The 18,730-nt window shown below is 50.6% G+C and overlaps 1 protein-coding gene across 3 annotated transcripts in view; it reads left to right on the top strand.

Annotated features, from left to right (window-relative positions):
- The first annotated feature begins 4,125 nt into the window (after positions 1-4,125).
- Positions 4,126-18,730, top strand: part of LOC115281005 — a 32,338-nt gene continuing 17,733 nt past the window's right edge. For 2 of the 3 annotated variants that reach the window (XM_029926186.1, XM_029926184.1), the window contains exons 1-5: positions 4,126-4,327; positions 12,225-12,326; positions 12,614-12,760; positions 15,855-15,998; positions 18,123-18,263. In XM_029926186.1, coding sequence (XP_029782046.1) covers positions 4,180-4,327; positions 12,225-12,326; positions 12,614-12,760; positions 15,855-15,998; positions 18,123-18,263 — 682 coding nt within the window. In that variant the 5' untranslated portion in view covers positions 4,126-4,179. Of the gene's footprint in view, positions 4,328-9,395; positions 9,522-12,224; positions 12,327-12,613; positions 12,761-15,854; positions 15,999-18,122; positions 18,264-18,730 lie in introns of all 3 variants that reach the window. The other variant, XM_029926185.1, reaches the window with a different exon arrangement.

Below are 18,730 nucleotides of genomic sequence, written 5' to 3' on the forward strand. Positions count from 1 at the left end.
CCAGCTCTGTGCTGACAGCTCAGAGGCTGGAGCCTGCTTCAGATTCTGTGTGTGTATGTGTGTCTCTCTGCCCCTCCCCCTGCCCTCAACATAAAAACATTAAATGAATAAAAATATTTTTAAGTACTGTAGGAAAAAAGAACGGCAAAATATTTGTATCAATTACATCAGGGTAACTGACTTGTAATTCTGTGTGTTTGTAATGGTCCCTAATAAGTTTTTTAGAAAAGTAAAATAACATGTAAAAGGTAAAACAGTCTAGTGTCTCCATCTCAGGGTGCTTCTGACCCATCAGAGCAATTGAATGCAGGTAGGAGGACTGAAATCCTTGCTGGCCCACAGGAGGGCTCAGGAGATTCCTTCAACGTTTACCAAGGACCTACTGCGCACCAGGCACTGGTCTGGGAACTGGGGACACAGCAGGAAACAAAGCCAAGTCTCTGCCCTTGTCAATGAAGAATAAATATGTATTATTTAATCTACCACTGTCAGGCAGTGATAAGGAAAATGGAAAACAAACGACGGTGAAGGAAGTGCAAGGACACAAGTGAGGCATGGTTGGTTTTAGGTGATGCTGACGGGCTTCCCTGAGCAGGGGGCATGTGGTGAAGGCAGAAGTTGGGTAGATGGTCCGGGAAGAGTTCCAGGGAGGGGCAACAGCCAGTGCAAAGGTCCTGAGGTGGAAGTGTACTGATGAGATCTAGGCACAGCAGAGTGGCCAGTGTGGCTGGAGCAGAATAGGGGAGGGAAAGAGTAGTAGACCATGAGTAAGAAGTACTATCTCTACCGCTATAATCATGGGTATTGTATTATTATTCTTACTAATTCATTGAAGCCTTAAGGTAAAGAGAGTAACCCAAAAAGCCTACCTTCGAAGAGGCAGTAGAGCTTAGTGTTGTTGTTTTTAAATTTTTTTAATGTTTTTTATTTATTTTTGAGAGACAGAGAGAGACAGCGTGAGCAGGGGAGGGTCAGAGAGAGAGGGAGACACAGAATCCGAAGCAGGCTCCAGGCTCTGAGCTGTCAGCACAGAGCCCAATGCAGGGCTCAAATTCATGAACCGTGAGATCATGACCTGAGCTGAAGCCCGAGGCTTAACTGACTGAGCCACTCAGGCGCCCCTGTTGTTTTTTGGGTTTTTTTAGCCAAGAAAGCCTTTATTGGCATATGCGATTCCCAGGCGAGGTTCTATGACTCCAGGAGTGGGGAGTCAGGGAAGTCGCTTGTTTTTTTTTTTTAATGCTTATTTATTTTTGAGAGAGAGAGAGACAAAGTACGAGCGGGGGAGGGGCAGACAGAATTGGAGACCCAGAATCCGAAGCAGCTCCAGGCTCCGAGCTGACAGCACAGAGCCCGACGCGGGGCTCGAACTCACAGACTGCAAAATCATAACCTGAGCCAAAGTCCGCTGCTTAACCAACTGAGCCCCCCAGGCGCCCCTCCATGCCTGCCTTTCCTTCCATCTCTCTCTTTCTCTCTGCGACTCGTTCTCTCTTTCTCAAGTGACACACACCTGTGAGGTCCAGTGACGTGGCACGGGAGGGGGCGGGCAGGAGGCTGGGTCCGTGCACAAGCCCAGAGAAACGGCAGGAATGTCAGCTCTTTCCTCCTCCTGACTCACCTGGGCCTCGCCCCTCTCCTACCTGCCAGCTGGGCCCTGAGGGAGGCCCACAGGTTTCGGGGGCTTCCCTGGGCAAAGGAGGGGAGAGTCTCACGCGGAGTCAGAGAGGGAGAGACGGTGAGAGAGAGACAGCGACAGATGGCGGGGAGGGGAGGAGAGGGGCCGTGGACAGACTGATTCAGGGGCAACCAGAGAGGGAGAGAGACCTCTCCACCTGAGAGGACAGAGACAGAGAGAGAGGGACAGAGACAGAGCGGCAGAGATAGAGGCAGAAGCAGAGGGAGTTGGAGAGAATGACATCTGTTTCCTCCGGAGAGAGCAGTGGAGACACAGAGAGAAACGGCGTGTGTGAGCGCACATCTAAGGGCCCCGCGGCCTGTCGCCACCAGCCTGAAGAGGTGACCGCCTCTGACCTGGTAGTCAGTGGGGGCAAGGCTGTGGCCATTTCCTCCCCAGTGTGGCTGTCCCTATCCCGGCCTGGTGGCCTCCTGGATGCGGCGACATCTCCTGTCAGGGCCTCCCTCTGCAAAAATGGGGAACAAAAGAGGAACCGCCTCACCCCTGCCCCAGGAAGTGAAAGAGTGGGGAAACTCCTGAATTCCACATCCCTCGCTCTCCATTTTCCAGGCAGAGAAACCGAGCCCTTAAGGGGAGACTTTACTTATTAAAAAATTTTTTTTGTTTATTTTTGAGAGAGAGAGAGAGAGAGAGAGAGAGAGACAGAGTGCAAGCAGGGGAGGGGTAGACAGAGAGAGGGAGACACAGAATCCGAAGCAGGCTCCAGCCTCTGAGCTGTCACCACAGAGCCCGATGCGGGGCTCGAACTCACAGACTGTGAGATCATGACCTGAGCCAAAGTCTGACACTTAACTGACTGAACCTCCCAGAGGCCCCTAAAGGGGAGACTTTAAAAGACACTCCTCGCCTTACTTTTATTGACTGCTCATCCTATGCCCAGTAATGTTTTGAGTGCCTTATCTTTTTTCCTTTAATGTTTATTTTATTTTTGAGAAAGAGAGAGCCCGAGCAGGGGAGGAGGAGAGACAGAAAGGGGAGGCAGAGGATCCAAAGCGGGCTCCATGCTGACAGCAGTGAGCTCAATGCGGGGCTCGAACTCAGGAACCATGAGATCGTCAGCTGAGATGAAGTCAGATGCTCAACCAACTGAGCCACGCAGGCGCCCCACTGAGTGCTTTATCTTTATAACTTGGCAAATCCACGCAGGATCCCCTTTTGTAGTTGAGGGAACTGAAGTTTAAAAAGGCATGATTGTCTGAACAATGGCCCCCACAGATCTCCAAGTCCTAAGCCCCGTGAGTGCTACCGTAGGCGGAAAAGCGGTCTTTGCAGATGTGATTAAGTCAAGGATCTCAAGGTGGGGACATTATCCTGATGCCCCTCGTGGGCCCTTGATGTGATCACAGGTGTCCTTACAGAGGGAGGGGAAGAAAGCAGGGTCAGAGAGAGAGGACACTTCGCTGCTGGTGTTTATTTATTTATTTATTTATTTATTTATTTATTTATTGAGCATGAGCAGGGGAGGGGCAGAGGGAGAGGGAGAATCCCAAGCAGGCTCTGCACATCAACGCAGAGCCCAACACGGGGCTCCATCTCATGAACCCAGGAGATCATGACCTGAGTCAAAAATCAGGAGTCGGGCACTTAGTTGACAGAGGCACCCGGCGCCCCTTAGTGGCTCGTTTTAAAGGCAGAGGAAGGGGGCCAAGAACAGGATGGCAGGACAAGGGGGCGCCGCTCTAGCTACTGGGAGAGCCAAGGAGACCTTGCCCCCCAAGAGTCTCCGGAGAGAGCGTAGCCCTCTTGGTACCTCGATTCTGGCCCTTTAAGACCGGTTTTAGAGTTCAGATCTCCAGTGCAGTAAGGGAATACATTTCTGTTGTTTTGAGCTGCTAACTCGATACTAATTTGTCACAGTGACAACAGGAAACTAATACAAGAGGCTAAGTCACTTGCCTGTGATGGTCTGTGGACACAGAGTCAGGATATGGACCCAAGCTGCCTGGCTGTAGGGCCCACGTGCAAATCCATCCTCCTGAGTGTCACCCCAGTGTCTCCGCTTTGGGGAGACAAGCCCCAGGAAGCCCGCAGGCTCTTCCCATCCCGTCCTCCACGTCCTCCACGGGAGTTCTTGGCCGCGCCTTCCCCTGGCTTCCTGGGGTGGGGCTGCCCTGGAGAGAGGAGAAACGATTTTCTGAGTTAGTGCAACGATGAAAAATTTCCCCATCTCTAGCACCTTGCAGCTCAAGTGACACCACTAGGTGCCATAGCAGAAAGAATCCCTGCACTTCAAGGGCTAAAGTTGCTAATGGATAAAGAGCTTCCATTGAGGGTTAATGTGTCTTCCTTCCCCTTCCTGGCCCCCCCTCCCCCCACACAGAAAGCCAGAGAACTACTGAAATCCTAACTTCCAGTACTCAGAACATGACCTTATTTGGACATAGGGCTGTTGCAGATGTAATTGGTTAAGAGGGTGTCATAGGGGCGTAGGCTGGGCCCCTAATCCAAAGCGTCTGGTGTCTTCGTGAGAAGATGGTCACATGAAGAGGGGGAACAGGGAGAAGGCCATGGGACAGAGGGAGCAGAGACTGGCGTCAGGGAGCTGCAGACCAAGGAACGCCAGAGATTGCCAGCAAACCCGTAGAAGCTGGCAAGAGGCAGGAAGGACTCACCCAATAGGGTTTCAAAGTAAGCAGTCCTGTCGACACCTTGGTTTTGGGTTTCCAATTTCCGTTTCCAGCCCCCAGATTGTGAGATAATGCATTTCTGTTGCATTTCTGGTGTCTTTGTTTTTGTTTGTTTGTTTTCCCCTGAATGAAGAGTAATGCCCTTTTCAGCTACAGCAGCCAGTCCTGGCCCTTTTTTTTTTTTTGCAAGTGGGGGAAGAGAGATAAAGAGGGAGCAGGGAGAGGGGTTGAGAGAGGGAGGGAGAGCGAGAGAGAATCCCAAGCACTGTCAGCACAGAGCCCGATGCGGGGTTCGAACCCACGAACTACCGAGGCCATGACCTGAGTGGAAACCAAGAGTCGGACGCTCCAGCGACTGAGCCACCCAGGCGCCCCGCATTTCTGTGGTTCTGAGCCTTCCTGTCTGTGGCACGCTGTGGCGGCAGCCTGGGGACACTAACACGGCTCCTGCGAACCAACAGAAATGAGCAGAGGACCGGAGAGGAAGCGTAAATGTGATCCCAGGATGCTATTCGCATCTGTTAGCGTTTGCTGTGCTCCATCACCCCCAAATGCACCGGCTTAAAACAGCACATATTACCACATATTACATACACTTCCAGGCTCTGCGGGTTGGCCGGGCCCAGCTGGTCCAGGCTGGCTGGGCTGGGCCTGACCGTCTTGGATGGCCTCACTCGTAGGTCCCGAGGGCCGGGCTGGTGGCCCGGAGGATGGAGCCTCCGAGTGGTCTCCGCCTTTGCAGGAGGGGAGCCGGTTCATCCAGGAGCAAAGGGTGGGGGTCGCGGCAGCAAGATGGTGAGAACAGAAGCTGCAGATTTTCTCAGGCCAAGAATCAACTCATGCAACATGACTTCTGCCGCCTTCTCTGGTCAAAGCAAGTTCCGAGATTGGCTCAGAGGGGACAAGAGGGAGATAGACTTCTTCTCTCTCGCTCTCTCTTTCTTTTTTTTTAAAATTTTTATTTAAATTCCAGTTAGTTAGCATTCAGTAGACTCCATCTCTCTTTTTCTTTTTTTAATGTTTATTTATTTTTGAGAGTGTGAGCAGGGGAGTGGCAGAGAGAAGAGGAGACACAGACTCCGAAGCAGGCTCCAGGCTCCGAGCTGTCAGCACAGAGCCCAAGTCAGGGCTCGAACCCATGAACTGTGAGATCATGACCTGAGCTGAAGTCAGCCGCTTAACCGACTGAGCCACCCGGGCTCCCCACGTAGACTCCACTGCACAGAGTTCACGGCCATTTGCATCCTACCTCGGCCCTCTCTCCTGCACACCGGCAAAAACAAAACAGATTGATGATACGCACATTCGGTGAATCTGTACGGAAGCAGACACTCCATTACGCAGCTGGTGAAAGCGTAAATTGGTACAATCCCAGGAAGGCTGATTTTGCAATTGTTCTTAAAATGACAAATGGAGAAAAACCTTCTGACACGGTAAAACCACTTACCGCTCGGGGGGAACTTGGCACATGTGTGAAACAGCCGTGGCTTTGCAAAGTTCTTCGCTGCAGCAGCGTTTGTCATACCAACCCGTGGGAAAACACAACTGCGCAAAGGTCCCCTTATCGAGTGGAAGATAAAAGGAAAAGAGGAAACGGTCACTCCGGTTACATTGTTTTCAGGTGCAGAATTTTAGGGATGGGACAAGGCTTTAGTTAACACTGTGGTTTGTGCATTGAAGGGGGGTGTGGGCCCACAGGCTCGTACGGGCACAGCCCCTCCCAGGTCCCCTCGCCTGCAGGTTTCATTTTTTAAAATATATATTTTTCTGTTTCTCTCTGTCTCAATGATAAATAAAACATTAAAAAAACTTTTTAAAAGGGGCACCTGGGTGGCTCAGTCGGTTTAGTGGTCGACTTCGGCTCAGGTCACGATCTCACAGTTCATGGGTAGGAGCCCCGCACCTGACAGCTCGGAGCCTGGAGCCTGCTCCAATTCTGTGTTTCCCTCTCTCTCTCTGACCCTCCCCCGCTCATGCTCTATTTCTTTCTGTCTCAATAATAAATAAAACATTAAAAAAATTTAAAAATATATTTTTAAGTTTATTTATTTATTTTGAGAGAAAGAGAGGGGCGCTGGGTGGCTCAATGGGTTAAGCGTCCGGCTTCGGCTCAGGTCATGATCTCAAGGTTCATGGGTTTGAGCCCCGCGTCGGGCTCTGTGCTGACAGCTAGCTCAGAGCCTGGAGCCTGCTTCAGATTCTGTGTCTCCCTCTCTCTCTGACCCTCCCCTGCTTGCACTCTCTCTCTCTGTCTCTCAAAATTAAATTAAAAAAATTAAATAAAGAAAAATTTTTTGAAACAGAGAGAGAGAGAGAGAGAGAGTGTGTGTGTGTGTGTGTGTGTGTGTGTGTATGTGTGTGTGTGAGAGAGAGAGAGAAAGAGAGTGGGGGAGGGGAAAAGAGGGGGGGGAGAGAGAGAGAGAGAAAATCCTAAGCAGGCTCTGCATTGTCAATGCAGAGTCCGATGAGGGGCTTGATCCCACACACTGTGAGATCATGACCTGAGCCAAAATCAAGAGTCGGATGCTCAACCTACTGAGCACCCCCAGGCACCCCTTGCCTCCAGGTTTAAAATTAAGGGCAAGAACATGTCCTTTGCCTGTCTGCCTGTCCTTCACACACTTTACATCATGTTTGTGCACCTTCAAGCCTGTTTGCCGAGCTGAGTTATCAGCTAATGTTTGAAGAAATAGGAGATAGGCTTCTAGTCACAAAGCACCCAGCGCTGCTCCCTCCTCCCGGACTCCACACTCCAGACTGGGGCACCTGTTCTTTCTTCCTCTCATTTCTCCTGGACCAAAGGGCTCCGGGTCCACCGGAGGAGGTGGTGGACCTCCTCCAGAAGCTTCTCCGGCCACAGCACCCTGTCAGGAAATACAGCCCGCAGGCCTCCTCCTCCCTTAGACCCAAGCTTCTTCCTTAAAAAAATTTTTTTAAATATTTATTTATTTTTGAGTGAGAGAGAGAGACAGAGCATGAGTGGGGGAGGGGCAGAGAGAGAGAGAGGGAGACACAGGATCCGAAGCAGGCTCCAGGCTCCGAGCCATCAGCACAGAGCCCGATGCGGGGCTCAAACCCATGAGCCGTGAACCGACTGAGCCACCCTGGTGCCCTTCAATTTCTTGATCGTACCGGCTGATTGAGGGCCCCACCTGGAGTCTGAGAAGCCCAGCAGCCTTGTGGCTGACCTTGGACTGTCCCCTTCTCTTGTTTGGCATCTCTCCTCTGAGCAAGGGGAGAGGCCAGCGCCAGCTTTGCAGGGCCTGCTGCTAAATGCTGACAACACACGGAGCCTACTGTCCTTAGTGTCCTATAGACAGTGACTCATTTAGTCCCTCGTGGCAGGCTTTGACATAGGTCCTCTACCTCCGCTCCTTTTTTTTAAATGTTTATGAATTTATTTTGAAAGAGAGAGTGTGTGAGCAGAGGAAGAGCAGAGAGAGAGGGAGAGAGAGACAATCCCAAGCAGGCTCCAAGCTGTCAGCGCAGAGCCCGACGCGGGGCTTGATCCCACAAGAAATCATGACCTGAGCCGAGATCAAGAGTCGGATGTCCGACCGACTGAGCCCCCCGGCACCCCTTTCCTCTCCTGGTCTGACCAATGAGGAACTGAGGCTCTGGGAGGCAGCACGGCTTGCCGAGGCCCCTGAGCTGGAAGCCGCAGAGTCAGAGCTTGACCCCAGGCCATCTGGAAGCCGGTGCGGTTTTCCTTCATGATGCTGGAGCATCGCTAGCAGAGTCCTCCCCACGGTGACACAGCCGCCTTGTATGTGGCCTTAGCAGGGGAGCACGGAGTGTGCCAGTCTAGTGGATGGACACACTGAGGATTGAAAGCAGGGGCAGGATACCCCCAGAGCTATACCTCGAAGGAGAGGCAGGTGGGGAGGCAAAGCAATGAAGAGGCAACTCTTCTGGAGATCAAGCACCGGGGCTGGGGGCTCCTTGTGGGGTCCCTGAGATCAACTTCGTTCCCATTAAACAGATGTGCAAATCAAGGTTGCCCAGTCAGAGGCAGGGGAGAAGAGAAATGCAGGCCTCATCCGGCTGCAGCAGGCCATTTTCTAGTGAGGTTGGGAGGCTGTCTTTCCCTCTTCCGTGTCAGTGAGAGCCAGCAGTCAAGTCAGAGAGGCCCGTGTTCAAATCCTGGTTATGCCAATGTCCTTACTTGGTGGCTTTTGGAGAAGGGCCTTAATGCCTCTGAGACTTAGTTTCTTTCTCTATAAAATGCGGGAAATTCGGGGCTCATTTACACTGTACCAGCTGTTAAAATATCGAAATACTTCCAGGGCACCTGGATGGCTCAGTAGGTTAGGCGTCTGACTTCAGCTCAGGTCATGATCTCACGGTTCGTGGGTTCAAGCCCCGTGTCACGCTCTGTGCCGACAGCTCGGAGCCTGGAGCCTGCTTCGGATTCTGTGTCTCCCTCTCTCTCTGACCCTTCCCTGCTTGTGCTCTGTCTCTCAAAAATACATAAACGTTAAAAAATATATTTTTTAATACTGAATACTTCCAGCTTTGGTTGGTAGAAGTCTGCTATCCCGACACCCTCAGTGCCCGCTCTCCGTGGATGCCTGTTTCCTCTCAGGCATCTCAGTGTTCTAGCAACTAAAACTTCAGCACCAGGTCTGTGGAGACCCCCAGGTCCGGGCTCCAGCAGTCGGGCCGGGTGATTACCGTCACAGAGCCCGGCCCGTACGGATGGACAGAATACTGGAATACTGGCTCCCTTCTAGGATTTAGGGTAACGGCTTGTAGGACTACTGCAGGGGCTCGGGGAGTTAACATCTGCATGGAATCACCGGGAACTTGTTAATAACAGCTATGGTGGTGCCGGCATGACCTTCTGTCTTTCTTTGGCCTCGTGACTCTTTCTCCCACTTGCTTCTCAGGACTCAGTTTCCCCATCTCCATGCTCCTCCCTGAGCCCCTGCCCCCCCCCCCCCCCCCCCCCCCCCCCCCCCCCCCCCCCCCCCCCCCCCCCCCCCCCCCCCCCCCCCCCCGGCGTCCCAGCAGCCAGGAGGGTGGGTGGGGCCACTCTCTCCCTCACCTGTTTGCTCTCTCTCTTCTAGGTCTGCTAGTCTAGCCCTTGAATAAAAGGCCAGGTCGCCTGTGTCCTGCTTCTTCCCCTCCGGCCTGGGTCATGCTCCAGCTCCTCGCCAGCCTGGCGCTCTTGGGGGCGCTGGCCTCCCCAGCAGGTAGGCCCCTTGTGTGTGGTCCCTGAGAGCAGGACCGAGAGCAAGGGAGAGAGACGGTCCATGTTCACACGTGGGTGCAAATCCAGCTTCAGAGTCTGGGGTCCAGCTCCCTCTCCCTCACTTTCTGTGTAGCAGGGGCAGCTGATCTGCGCTTGAGAACATGGTTCTGGAATCAGCCTGCCAGGGTTGGAATCTTGGCTTCGCCACTTCTTAGCTGTGTGACCTTAATTCTCTGTGTCTGTTTCTTTCTTTTTTTCTTTTTTTTTAGTTTATTTATCTTAGCTTTGGGAGCTTAATTCTCTGTTTCTTTTTTTTTCTTTTCTTTTTTTTTTTTTTTCAGTTTATTTGTTTTGAAAGTGGGGCTAGGGGCAGAGAGAGAGAGGGAGAGAGAATCCTAAGCAGGCTCCGCACTGTCCGAGCAGAGTCTGATGCGGGGCTCGAGTTCATGAATCGTGAGATCATGACCTGAGTTGAGACCCAGAGTCAGACACTTGACTGGCTGGGCCACCCAGGCGCCTCTTAGCTTTGTGACCCTAAACAAGTCACTTAACCTCTCTGTGCTTCCGTTTCCCCATCTGTGAAATGAGGGTGATGATGACGCTGCCTCAGAAAGTGTGGGGGGCACCAGGGGCTCCGTCAGCTAAGTGTCTGACTCTGGATTTCAGCTCAGGTCGTGATCTCGCAGTTCATGGCTTCAAGCCCCATGTCAGGCTCTATGCTGAAAGCACAAAGCCTGCTTGGGATTCTCTCTCTCCCTCTCTCTCTGCCCCTCCCCTGCGCGCTCTCTCTCTCTTTCTCTCTGTCTCAAAAAATAAAGAAGTTTTTTAAAAAAGCTGATGGGGGAAATAAAAAGCTTCTGGGGGCATTGACGGAATTAATATGTTTGAAGAGCTTCTTAAGAGTTTAGAACAGGATCAGGTCATAAGCAGCCCCTGTCTGAAGGGACTCAGTGATCGCCAGGAGCAGTTATTATTATTATTTTAAAGTTTATTTATTCTGAGAGAAAGACAGAAGAAGTGAGCAGGGGAGGAGCAGAGAGAGAGGGAGACAGAGAATGCCATGGAGGGTCCATGCTGTCAGTGCAGAGCCCGACGTGGGGCTGGAACCCACAAACTGTGAGATCACGACCTGAACTGAAACCAAGTGTCAGACGCTCAACCGCCTAAGCCGCCCAAGCGCCCCAGGAGCAATTATTATTGTTCCTTTACCTGGTCTGCCTATCTCCCCTTTGGTTCTAATCCTGCTCCCTGGGTCCAGGTCAGGGATTAAGTGGCTCGGCACCTAGCCAGGATCTCACTGTGTGATCCCGAGCGAGATTCTAAATCCATCCACGTTCAGTCTCATCTCGCATTCATCTGAAAGAGGCGGGTACAGACAAGGTTTGCAGTCTCCAGACTGTGCTGCTTCGAGCCTGTGGGTTCTTGGAAGAGCCCCAGGTGCCTCTCTGCAGGGGAAGAAGGAGGCTGCCATGGGCACCTGGGTGGCTCAGTCGGTTGAGTATCTGACTTCAGCTCAGGTCATGGTATCTTGGGTACATGCGTTTGAGCTCCGCGTTGGGCTCTGTGCTGACAGCTGGGAGCCTGGAGCCTGCTTCAGATTCTCTGTGTGTCTCTCTCTGCCCCCCCGCCCTGCTTGCGCTTTCTCTCTCTCTCTCTCTCTCTCTCTCTCTCTCTCTCTCTCAAAAATAAATAACCATAGAAGAAGAAGGAGAAGAAGAAGTCTGGTCTGTCTAGACGGACACAATTCTCCCCAGCCTAGCCTAAGAAGGGACATTTCACTTTTTAAAATAATTTTTTAAAGTTTATTTACTTTGAGAGACTGAGAGAGCATGAGTGGGAAAGGGCAGAGAGAGAGGGAGAGAGAGAATCCTAATCCCACACTGTCAGTGTGGAACCCGATTCAGGGCTCGAACCCATGAACCGTGAGATCATGACATAAACCAAAACCAAGAGTCAGATGCTTAACTGATGGAGCCACCCAAGCACCCTACGGGACATTCTACTTTTTCTATTTTTTATTTTTTTTAATGTTTATTTATTCTTTGAGAGAGGGGGAGAGAGAGAGAGCATGAGCAGGGGAGGGGCAGAGAGAGGGAGACACAGAATCAGAAGCAGGCTCCAGGCTCTGTCAGCACAGAGCCTGAAGTCGGAGGCCACTGACTGAGCCACAGGCACCCCAGGACATTCTACTTTTATACGTTTAACCTTGGGCTCCCGGGGGGCGGGGGGGGAGTTTGGAGCGAGTTCCCTGGTGAGCACTGGTGGATTAGCCAGAGGTCAGCAGCCCCGGCTCGGAGATGCTGACTCCTGCTTCCGATCCTTTTGCCACTTCATCCCCTTGAACGCCAGTCACACGCCTCCAGGAATATGTTCCTTGATCTCCCAATAGCCGTCCCACCCCCAGTCCTTAATCCAATTCTTTTTTTTTTTAAGTTTATTTATTTTTAAGTAGGGGGGCCAAGAGGTGGAGAGAGAGGGAGAGAGAGACTCACAAGAAGGCTTTGCACTGTCAGCACAGAGCCTGACATGGGGCTCGAACTCACAAACCGCGAGATCATGACCTGAGCCCGAATCCAGAGTCAGATGTTAACCGCCTGAGCCACCCAGGTGCCCCCCTTAACCCTATTCTTGAATCCTATGTGTGTGCACACGCCTGTGTTTTCTGCTCAAATTGCAGGGTCTGATCACTCCTCTCTCCCCACAGGGACCTCCAAGATGTGTCCAGTTTGCTCTTTGCAAGGAAACTGCACCGAGATGACCTGTCCTCCCACTAAGGACGCCTGCGTGTTTGGCCAGATGCAGCTGGGTGGGGGACCACACGGGGGGGGCTGGGAGGAGGCCCAACAAAGTGGGTGGGCAGGGGCGGGGCGGGGGTGGGGAGAGGCATGGAAGAACCGCCCTGTTCTGAAGGTTGCAAATTTTTGACTCATGGCTCAGCTCAGTGCTGCCCGGGTAGGGGTGGGGGGGGGGCTGGACGGGCTTCAATGCCAGCTGAGGTCCCAGACTGACCCCTGGGACTTGCTACAGAGGGGACAGAGGTCCGGGAGGGGGGTGGGGATGTCTAATCTCCCCCTCCTCAACCTCTATCCCCAGAAAATGGGTTTCTCCTCAAGAATGGGTCGTGTGTAGCCCCTGGGGAATTCCGAGAAGGTGTCTACACCCTGACCTATGGCCCCCACTCGAGTCTCTGGGTCAGCACGGCCTGTTGTGTAAACAGCCGCAGCGGGGCCACCCGACAAGGTTTGTTGGCAGCACTTGGGGGTCGCGCCCCCCAGGGAGGGTGTTGTGGGGACTTGGCTTTGATTTTCCAGCTCTGCCTGCCTGACCTCAGTGTTCTCATCTGGAAAATGGGTGTGAAAGAAGCTTTGTGGGGGTGCCTTGGAGCGCAAGGCGGGCATGGAGCAGGCGCTGGAGAAATTGTAGTTGTGCTCACTGAGTTATTGGGGGGCTGAAGAGGAGCCCCAGGATTGTGTCTCCCCTTAGGAAAGGAGCTCCTTGAGGGCTAGCCAAGCAGAGCAGGAAATGTTCAGGTAGTGATGGGCCCGGTCTAGGGTGAGGCCAGCGAGGCCCCAGGGTGCACATTTTAAGGAGGCATGTACGTTCAGGTGCTGACTCTGCACTTGGGTGACCTTGGGAGTGCGCCTCCTCGCTGGCCTTACTCCAGACCTGGCTCTGAGCGGCGATAAAGATCACTTTTGTTGCTTGGTTATTTTTCCAGAGAAGGCGTTTGCGTTTGGCAGGTGTAGCAACGGGGAGCCCGGAGACAGCTCCACATCGGGGCTACGAGCCAGGCTTTCAAACAACCGGGCTTTCAACTCCTCCTAAAAACTGTGCTTCTCCCCAAATAAAACAGCTGGTGAGAGGTGGGCATGCCATTCGGTCTATAAATGCCAGCTGTGATTACCACTGTGTGGAACAAAAATTCCTATGTGTAGGGAAAGATCAAAGGGACTGTCTCAGAATGCTCTGAGTAATTGTCTGTTGGTGGGCAACCGATAGCAGGGCTGGCGGCCCCGGAGAAAGGTAACCGGAGCCCTAGATGTAACGAAAGCTCTTCTGGTAGCCACATTAAAAAGTGCAAAAAAAAAAAAAAAAAGTGAAATTGCTTTTAATAATGTATTTTATTTAAGATAACATATCTAAAACATTATTTCAGTATGTATTGATTTTTGAATTTTAAAATCATGGGGCGTCTGGGTGACTCAGTCAGTCAAGCGTCTGACTTCCGCTCAGGTCATGATTTTGTGGTTCATGGGTTCCATTCCCGCATCAGGGTCTGTGTTGACCACTCAGGGCCTGGAGCCGGCTTTGGATTCTATGTCTCCCTCTCTCTTTGCCCCTCCCCGGCTTGCACTCCTGCTCTCTTTCTCCCAAAAAAAATAAACATTAAAAATTTTTTAGGGGCGCCTGGGTGGCTCAGTCGGTTAAGCGTCCGGCTTTGGCTCAGGTCATGATCTCACAGTTCGTGGGTTCGAGCCTTGTGTCAGGCTCGGTGCTGACAGCCCAGAGCCTGTAGCCTGCTTCAGGTTCTGTGTCTCCCTCTCTCTCTGACCCTCCCCTGCTCGCGCTGTCTCTCTCTGTCTCTCAAAAATAAAAAAAAATTTTTTTAAATCATATTGATTTTATGTAATCAATATAAAATTATAGATGAGGTATTTTATTTTTTCAAACTAAGCCTCTGAAATCTGGAGTATTTTATACTCACAGCACATCTCAAAGGGACCCTACCACATTTGTCTCTCTCTTTTTTTAATGCTTATTTGGTTTTGAGAGAGAGAGAGAGACAGAGTGCGAATAGGGGAGGGGTAGAGGGAGAGAGAGACACAGAATCTGAAACAGGCTCCAGGCTCTGAGCTGTCAGCACAGAGCCCAATGCAGGGCTCGAACCCACAAACTTGAGATCATGACCTGGGCCGAAATTGGAGGCTTAACTGACTGAGCCACCCAGGTGCCCCCATTTCTTTTTTTTTTTTTTTAATCTCCCACTCCCTTTCATCCATTTTGCCTACCCTCCATCTACCTCTTCCTCTTTAAAATTTATCTTTTTTTAATTAATTAATTTATTTATTTAAAAGAGGGAGAGAGAAAGAGAGCATAAGCTGGGGAGAGGGTTTGATGAAGAGAGAGAGAGAGAAAGAGAGAGAGAGAGAAAGAGAGAGAGAATCCTAAGCAGGCTCCATGCTCAGCACGGAGCCGGATGTGGGGCTCGATCCTATGACTCTGCAATCACGCCCTGAACCAAGGTCGAGAGTCAGTTGCTCAACTGACTAAGTCACTCAGGCATCCCCACCTCCCTTTGCTGACCACATATACACACCACATCTTCTTTATCCATTCATCTAAGGATGGATACTTGGGTTGTCTCCACATCTTGACCTTCATAAATAATGTACAATAAACATAGGGGTACCTCTATCTTTTCAAATTAGCGTTCTTGCTTTCTTTGGGCATTGGTGGATCACATGGTAGTTCTATTTTTAATTTTTTGAGGAACCTCCATACTGTTTTCCACAGCAGCTGCACCACTTTATGTTCCTACTGACAGTGCATGGAGGGAACCTGCCACATTTCAAGAACTCAATGACTTAGGTGCAGGGGGGCCACGTACGAGCCAGCACAGTTCTGTGGTCCTGTTCTCTTTGGTCTACTTTTCAGTATTTACCACTATTGCAACATAAATCACGTTTAGAAGGAGTCATGGCTCAGCTTTGACGCAGGAGAAATCTGTCTGAGCAGCTTCCTCTTAAATGTTTCAGATCGCTAAGAAAGCTCTGAAATTGATCAAATGGTGGAGATGCCGGAGTCCAGAACACTACAATATCTTAACACCTAAAATAACAGGATAACTTTTTTTTTAGGATGACTTTTTCACTTTTATCATTTTCTTTTATCATTTTCTTTTCATTATTTATTTATTTAATTTTATTTTAATTACTTTATTATTTTTAAATTTTTGGAATTCAGTGTGTTCAAAGGAGGGCTTTTGTCTGTGCGGTCAGGGCTGGGTCTCCAGAACAGAGCCCAGCGCACAGTAGGTGCTCAAGAAATGTTTGTGGAATGAGTAAAAGAACCCACAGATCTAGCCTGAAGGTTTTAGATTAAAGGACTGGTGTGAGGTGGCCCCACCTTCAGCTGTGTCTGCTGCTCTTTAGAATACATCTTCAGGGTTTGGAAGGAGGTGGCCAGACCGGGCTGATCCCACTTAGGAGGAAAATGCTCTAGATATTGGTGGGGGAGGGGCGGTGTCGAGAACCGAGGGCTGGTGGGGGATGGGCAGAAAGGGAGGCATGCTTCTCACCTTTCATCCCACACTGACCACACCCACTCCTCCCAGAGGCAGGGCCTGAAACCCAGCTCAACGGAGTGCAATGTCCCTATTGTTCTGGGAATAAGTCAGCCTCGTGTGACTCCCTTTCGGTCATGAACTGCACCGGGGACCAGACTATGTGTCTCACCCTCAACGGGACATGGAATGGAGGTAAGGGTTCCTTCCCTTCAGGAGATCCTGGCGTGGTGAACCTCCCTCCGACCTGCACAAAAAAGTCTTGAGGTTCATTTGCACGTGTGTTCTGGTCACCTGGTGTTGTTCAGCAAATCACTCACAAACGTAGTGATTTAAAATAATAACCATCATTTTATTAACTATTTTCTTTCTTTTTAAAAAAATTTTTAATATTTATTTTTTGAGAGAGAGAGACAGAGTGGAGTGGGGGAGGGGTAGAGAAAGGAAGATACAGAATCTGAAGCAGGCTCCAGGCTCTGAGCTGTCAGTACAGAGCCAGATGCAGGGCTTGAACTCATGAATCGTGAGATCATGACCTGAGCGGAAGTCAGATGCTGAACCAACTGAGCCACCCAGGCGCCCCTACTCACTATTTTTTAATGTTTATTTATTTTTGGAAGAGAGAGCAGGGGAGGGGCAGAGAGAGAGGGACAGAGAATCTGAAGTGGGCTCTGCACTGACAGCAGAGAGCCCAATGTGGGGCTTGAACTCATGAACCATGAGATCATCATGACCCGAGCCAAAGGCAGATATGTTTAACTGACTGAGTCACCCAGGTGACCCATTTTATTAACTCTTATAGTTAATGTGGGTGGGAATTAAAGAAGACTTACCTTGATGGTGTCTCACACATGTAGACTCTAGGTGTTTCCAAAGGGGTTTTTCCACAGTGGGTAGACTGGGCTTCCTCATAGCATGGCCGCCTCAGGGCTCATTACAGGCTGGCTGAAGATCTCAGTACTGACTAGCACAGCAAACAGGGCAGTGGCAGGGGCTAGTTAGGCATCTCTCTCTTTACTTAATCTTAGGGCCTCTCTATGTGGTTTCTCTACATTGGTTAGATTGGGCTTCCCCACATCATGGCTGCCATCACGTTTGCATGGTGACTGAAGACTTTAAGAGCCAGTATTCCAGCAAACAAAATGGCAGCTGCCCAGTCTTACACGAGCTAGCCTTGGAAGTCACATGATGTCATTTTACCATGCTTTGTTGGTCGAAATAGTCACAAAAGTCCACCTTTTTTTTTACATTTATTTATTATTGAGAGACAGAGATAGAGCACGAATGGGGTAGGGGCAGAGAGAGAAGGAGACACAGAATCCAAAGCAGCTCCAGGCTCTGAGCTAGCTCTCAGCATAGAGCCTGATGCAGGGCCTGAACCCGCAAACCATGAGATCATGACCTGAGCCGTAGTCAATCGCTCAGCTGACTGAGCCACCCAGATGCCCCAAGTCCATCTGGTTTTGATGTGGTTCTTGAGAAAATGGAGCTTGGACTCAGCTCCCCACTATCAAGAGTCATGTGTTCTACAGACTGAGCCAGCCAGGCTCCCCTAGTCAGTTTTATTATTGTTTTTAAATGTTCTGTGGACAATACACCCCCTTACAGCCTGCTCCCATTATCATCCTTTTTGGTATGCCATTAGTTACAGATGAACTAGATGTACAAAAATATTTCTCCATGCTTTGGGAATCTTATAGGAAGTTAGGGAAATTTTCAAGGGTCCCCCAAACAAAATAAAAATGTGAGCAGAATTCAGAATAAGAACAGTAAGCAAACATAAAAGTCACAGTGGCCCTGAAAGCAAATGCTGATCATAGCCTGCTTTGGGTGACTAGGTCTTGGGTCCACGGCATGACTGGGGAGCTGACTCTTAGAGCCCCACATAAGCTGGGAACCTTGGAAGGAGACTGAAATGATCCCAGGTTGGTAGTACCTCCGAGTTCTCAGTATAAGCAAAGCCCTCAGGGTAACCCCCTCCCCTGCTTAAGATCAACATCAACCAAAGATGAGCTCACAGTCAGAGCTCATGAAATGTACAAGGGAATAAGCCACCATGAGTGAGAGCAGGAGCAACAAACAAGAGATTAGACTCGTGAGGAACTATTGTAATTATCAGCTACAGAACATAACCGATGAGATATATTTGAAGGAATAAAAGTAGAATCACAAAAATGAGTGGGCATCAAGAGGCTGATTTGACAGTGAATCACACAGAGCTATCCACAGAGATGGGGACTTTGAGACCTAGGGAAAGTCAGCAAGGTGGGAAGACCCTGGCTCTGAGTCTCCCCCTGCCGCTTCCCCCTGATTCTGCAGGGGGTCCCCAAATCCTGAAGGGCTGTGCTACCCCAAATGTCTGCCACCTGCAAGTGAACACCACCCTGGGCCCAGAAGCTTCTGGATTTCGTCTCATCAGCCAGCCTGAATGCAACTATGTGGTGACACCCACCCAGGCAGGTACTTTGAACTCTGACTTGCTGAGATTCTACCTTCTCTGCCCTTCCTAGATCCCATGTGCCCTTCCCAATCCTTTGTGTTTCCAGGGTGTCCCCTCTCCCTCCCCATATGCTCTCAGGGAGCACAGTTACTCTTATAAGCTCACAGACCACGTGTGCACACGTGCACACACATCACTTAACACACCTAGAAGCAGAAAATCCGATTGGCCCACACCCACACACCCACCAACATCTTCATTTATATCCCAGCACCCCAAACACATGTACCGAGGACCATGCAATTCTTTTCTTTTTTAAAAATGTTTTTAATGTTTATTTATTTTTGAGAGAGAGAAAGAGTGCAAATGGGCGAGAGGGTCAGAGAGGGAGACACAGAATCCGAATCAGGCTCCAGGCTCTGAGCTGTCAGCACAGAACGCAGTGTGGGGCTTGAATCCATGAACCGCAGGATCATGACCTGAGTCG

This window comes from Suricata suricatta, chromosome 16, assembly GCF_006229205.1.
Source record: "Suricata suricatta isolate VVHF042 chromosome 16, meerkat_22Aug2017_6uvM2_HiC, whole genome shotgun sequence".
NCBI lineage: Eukaryota > Metazoa > Chordata > Mammalia > Carnivora > Herpestidae > Suricata > Suricata suricatta.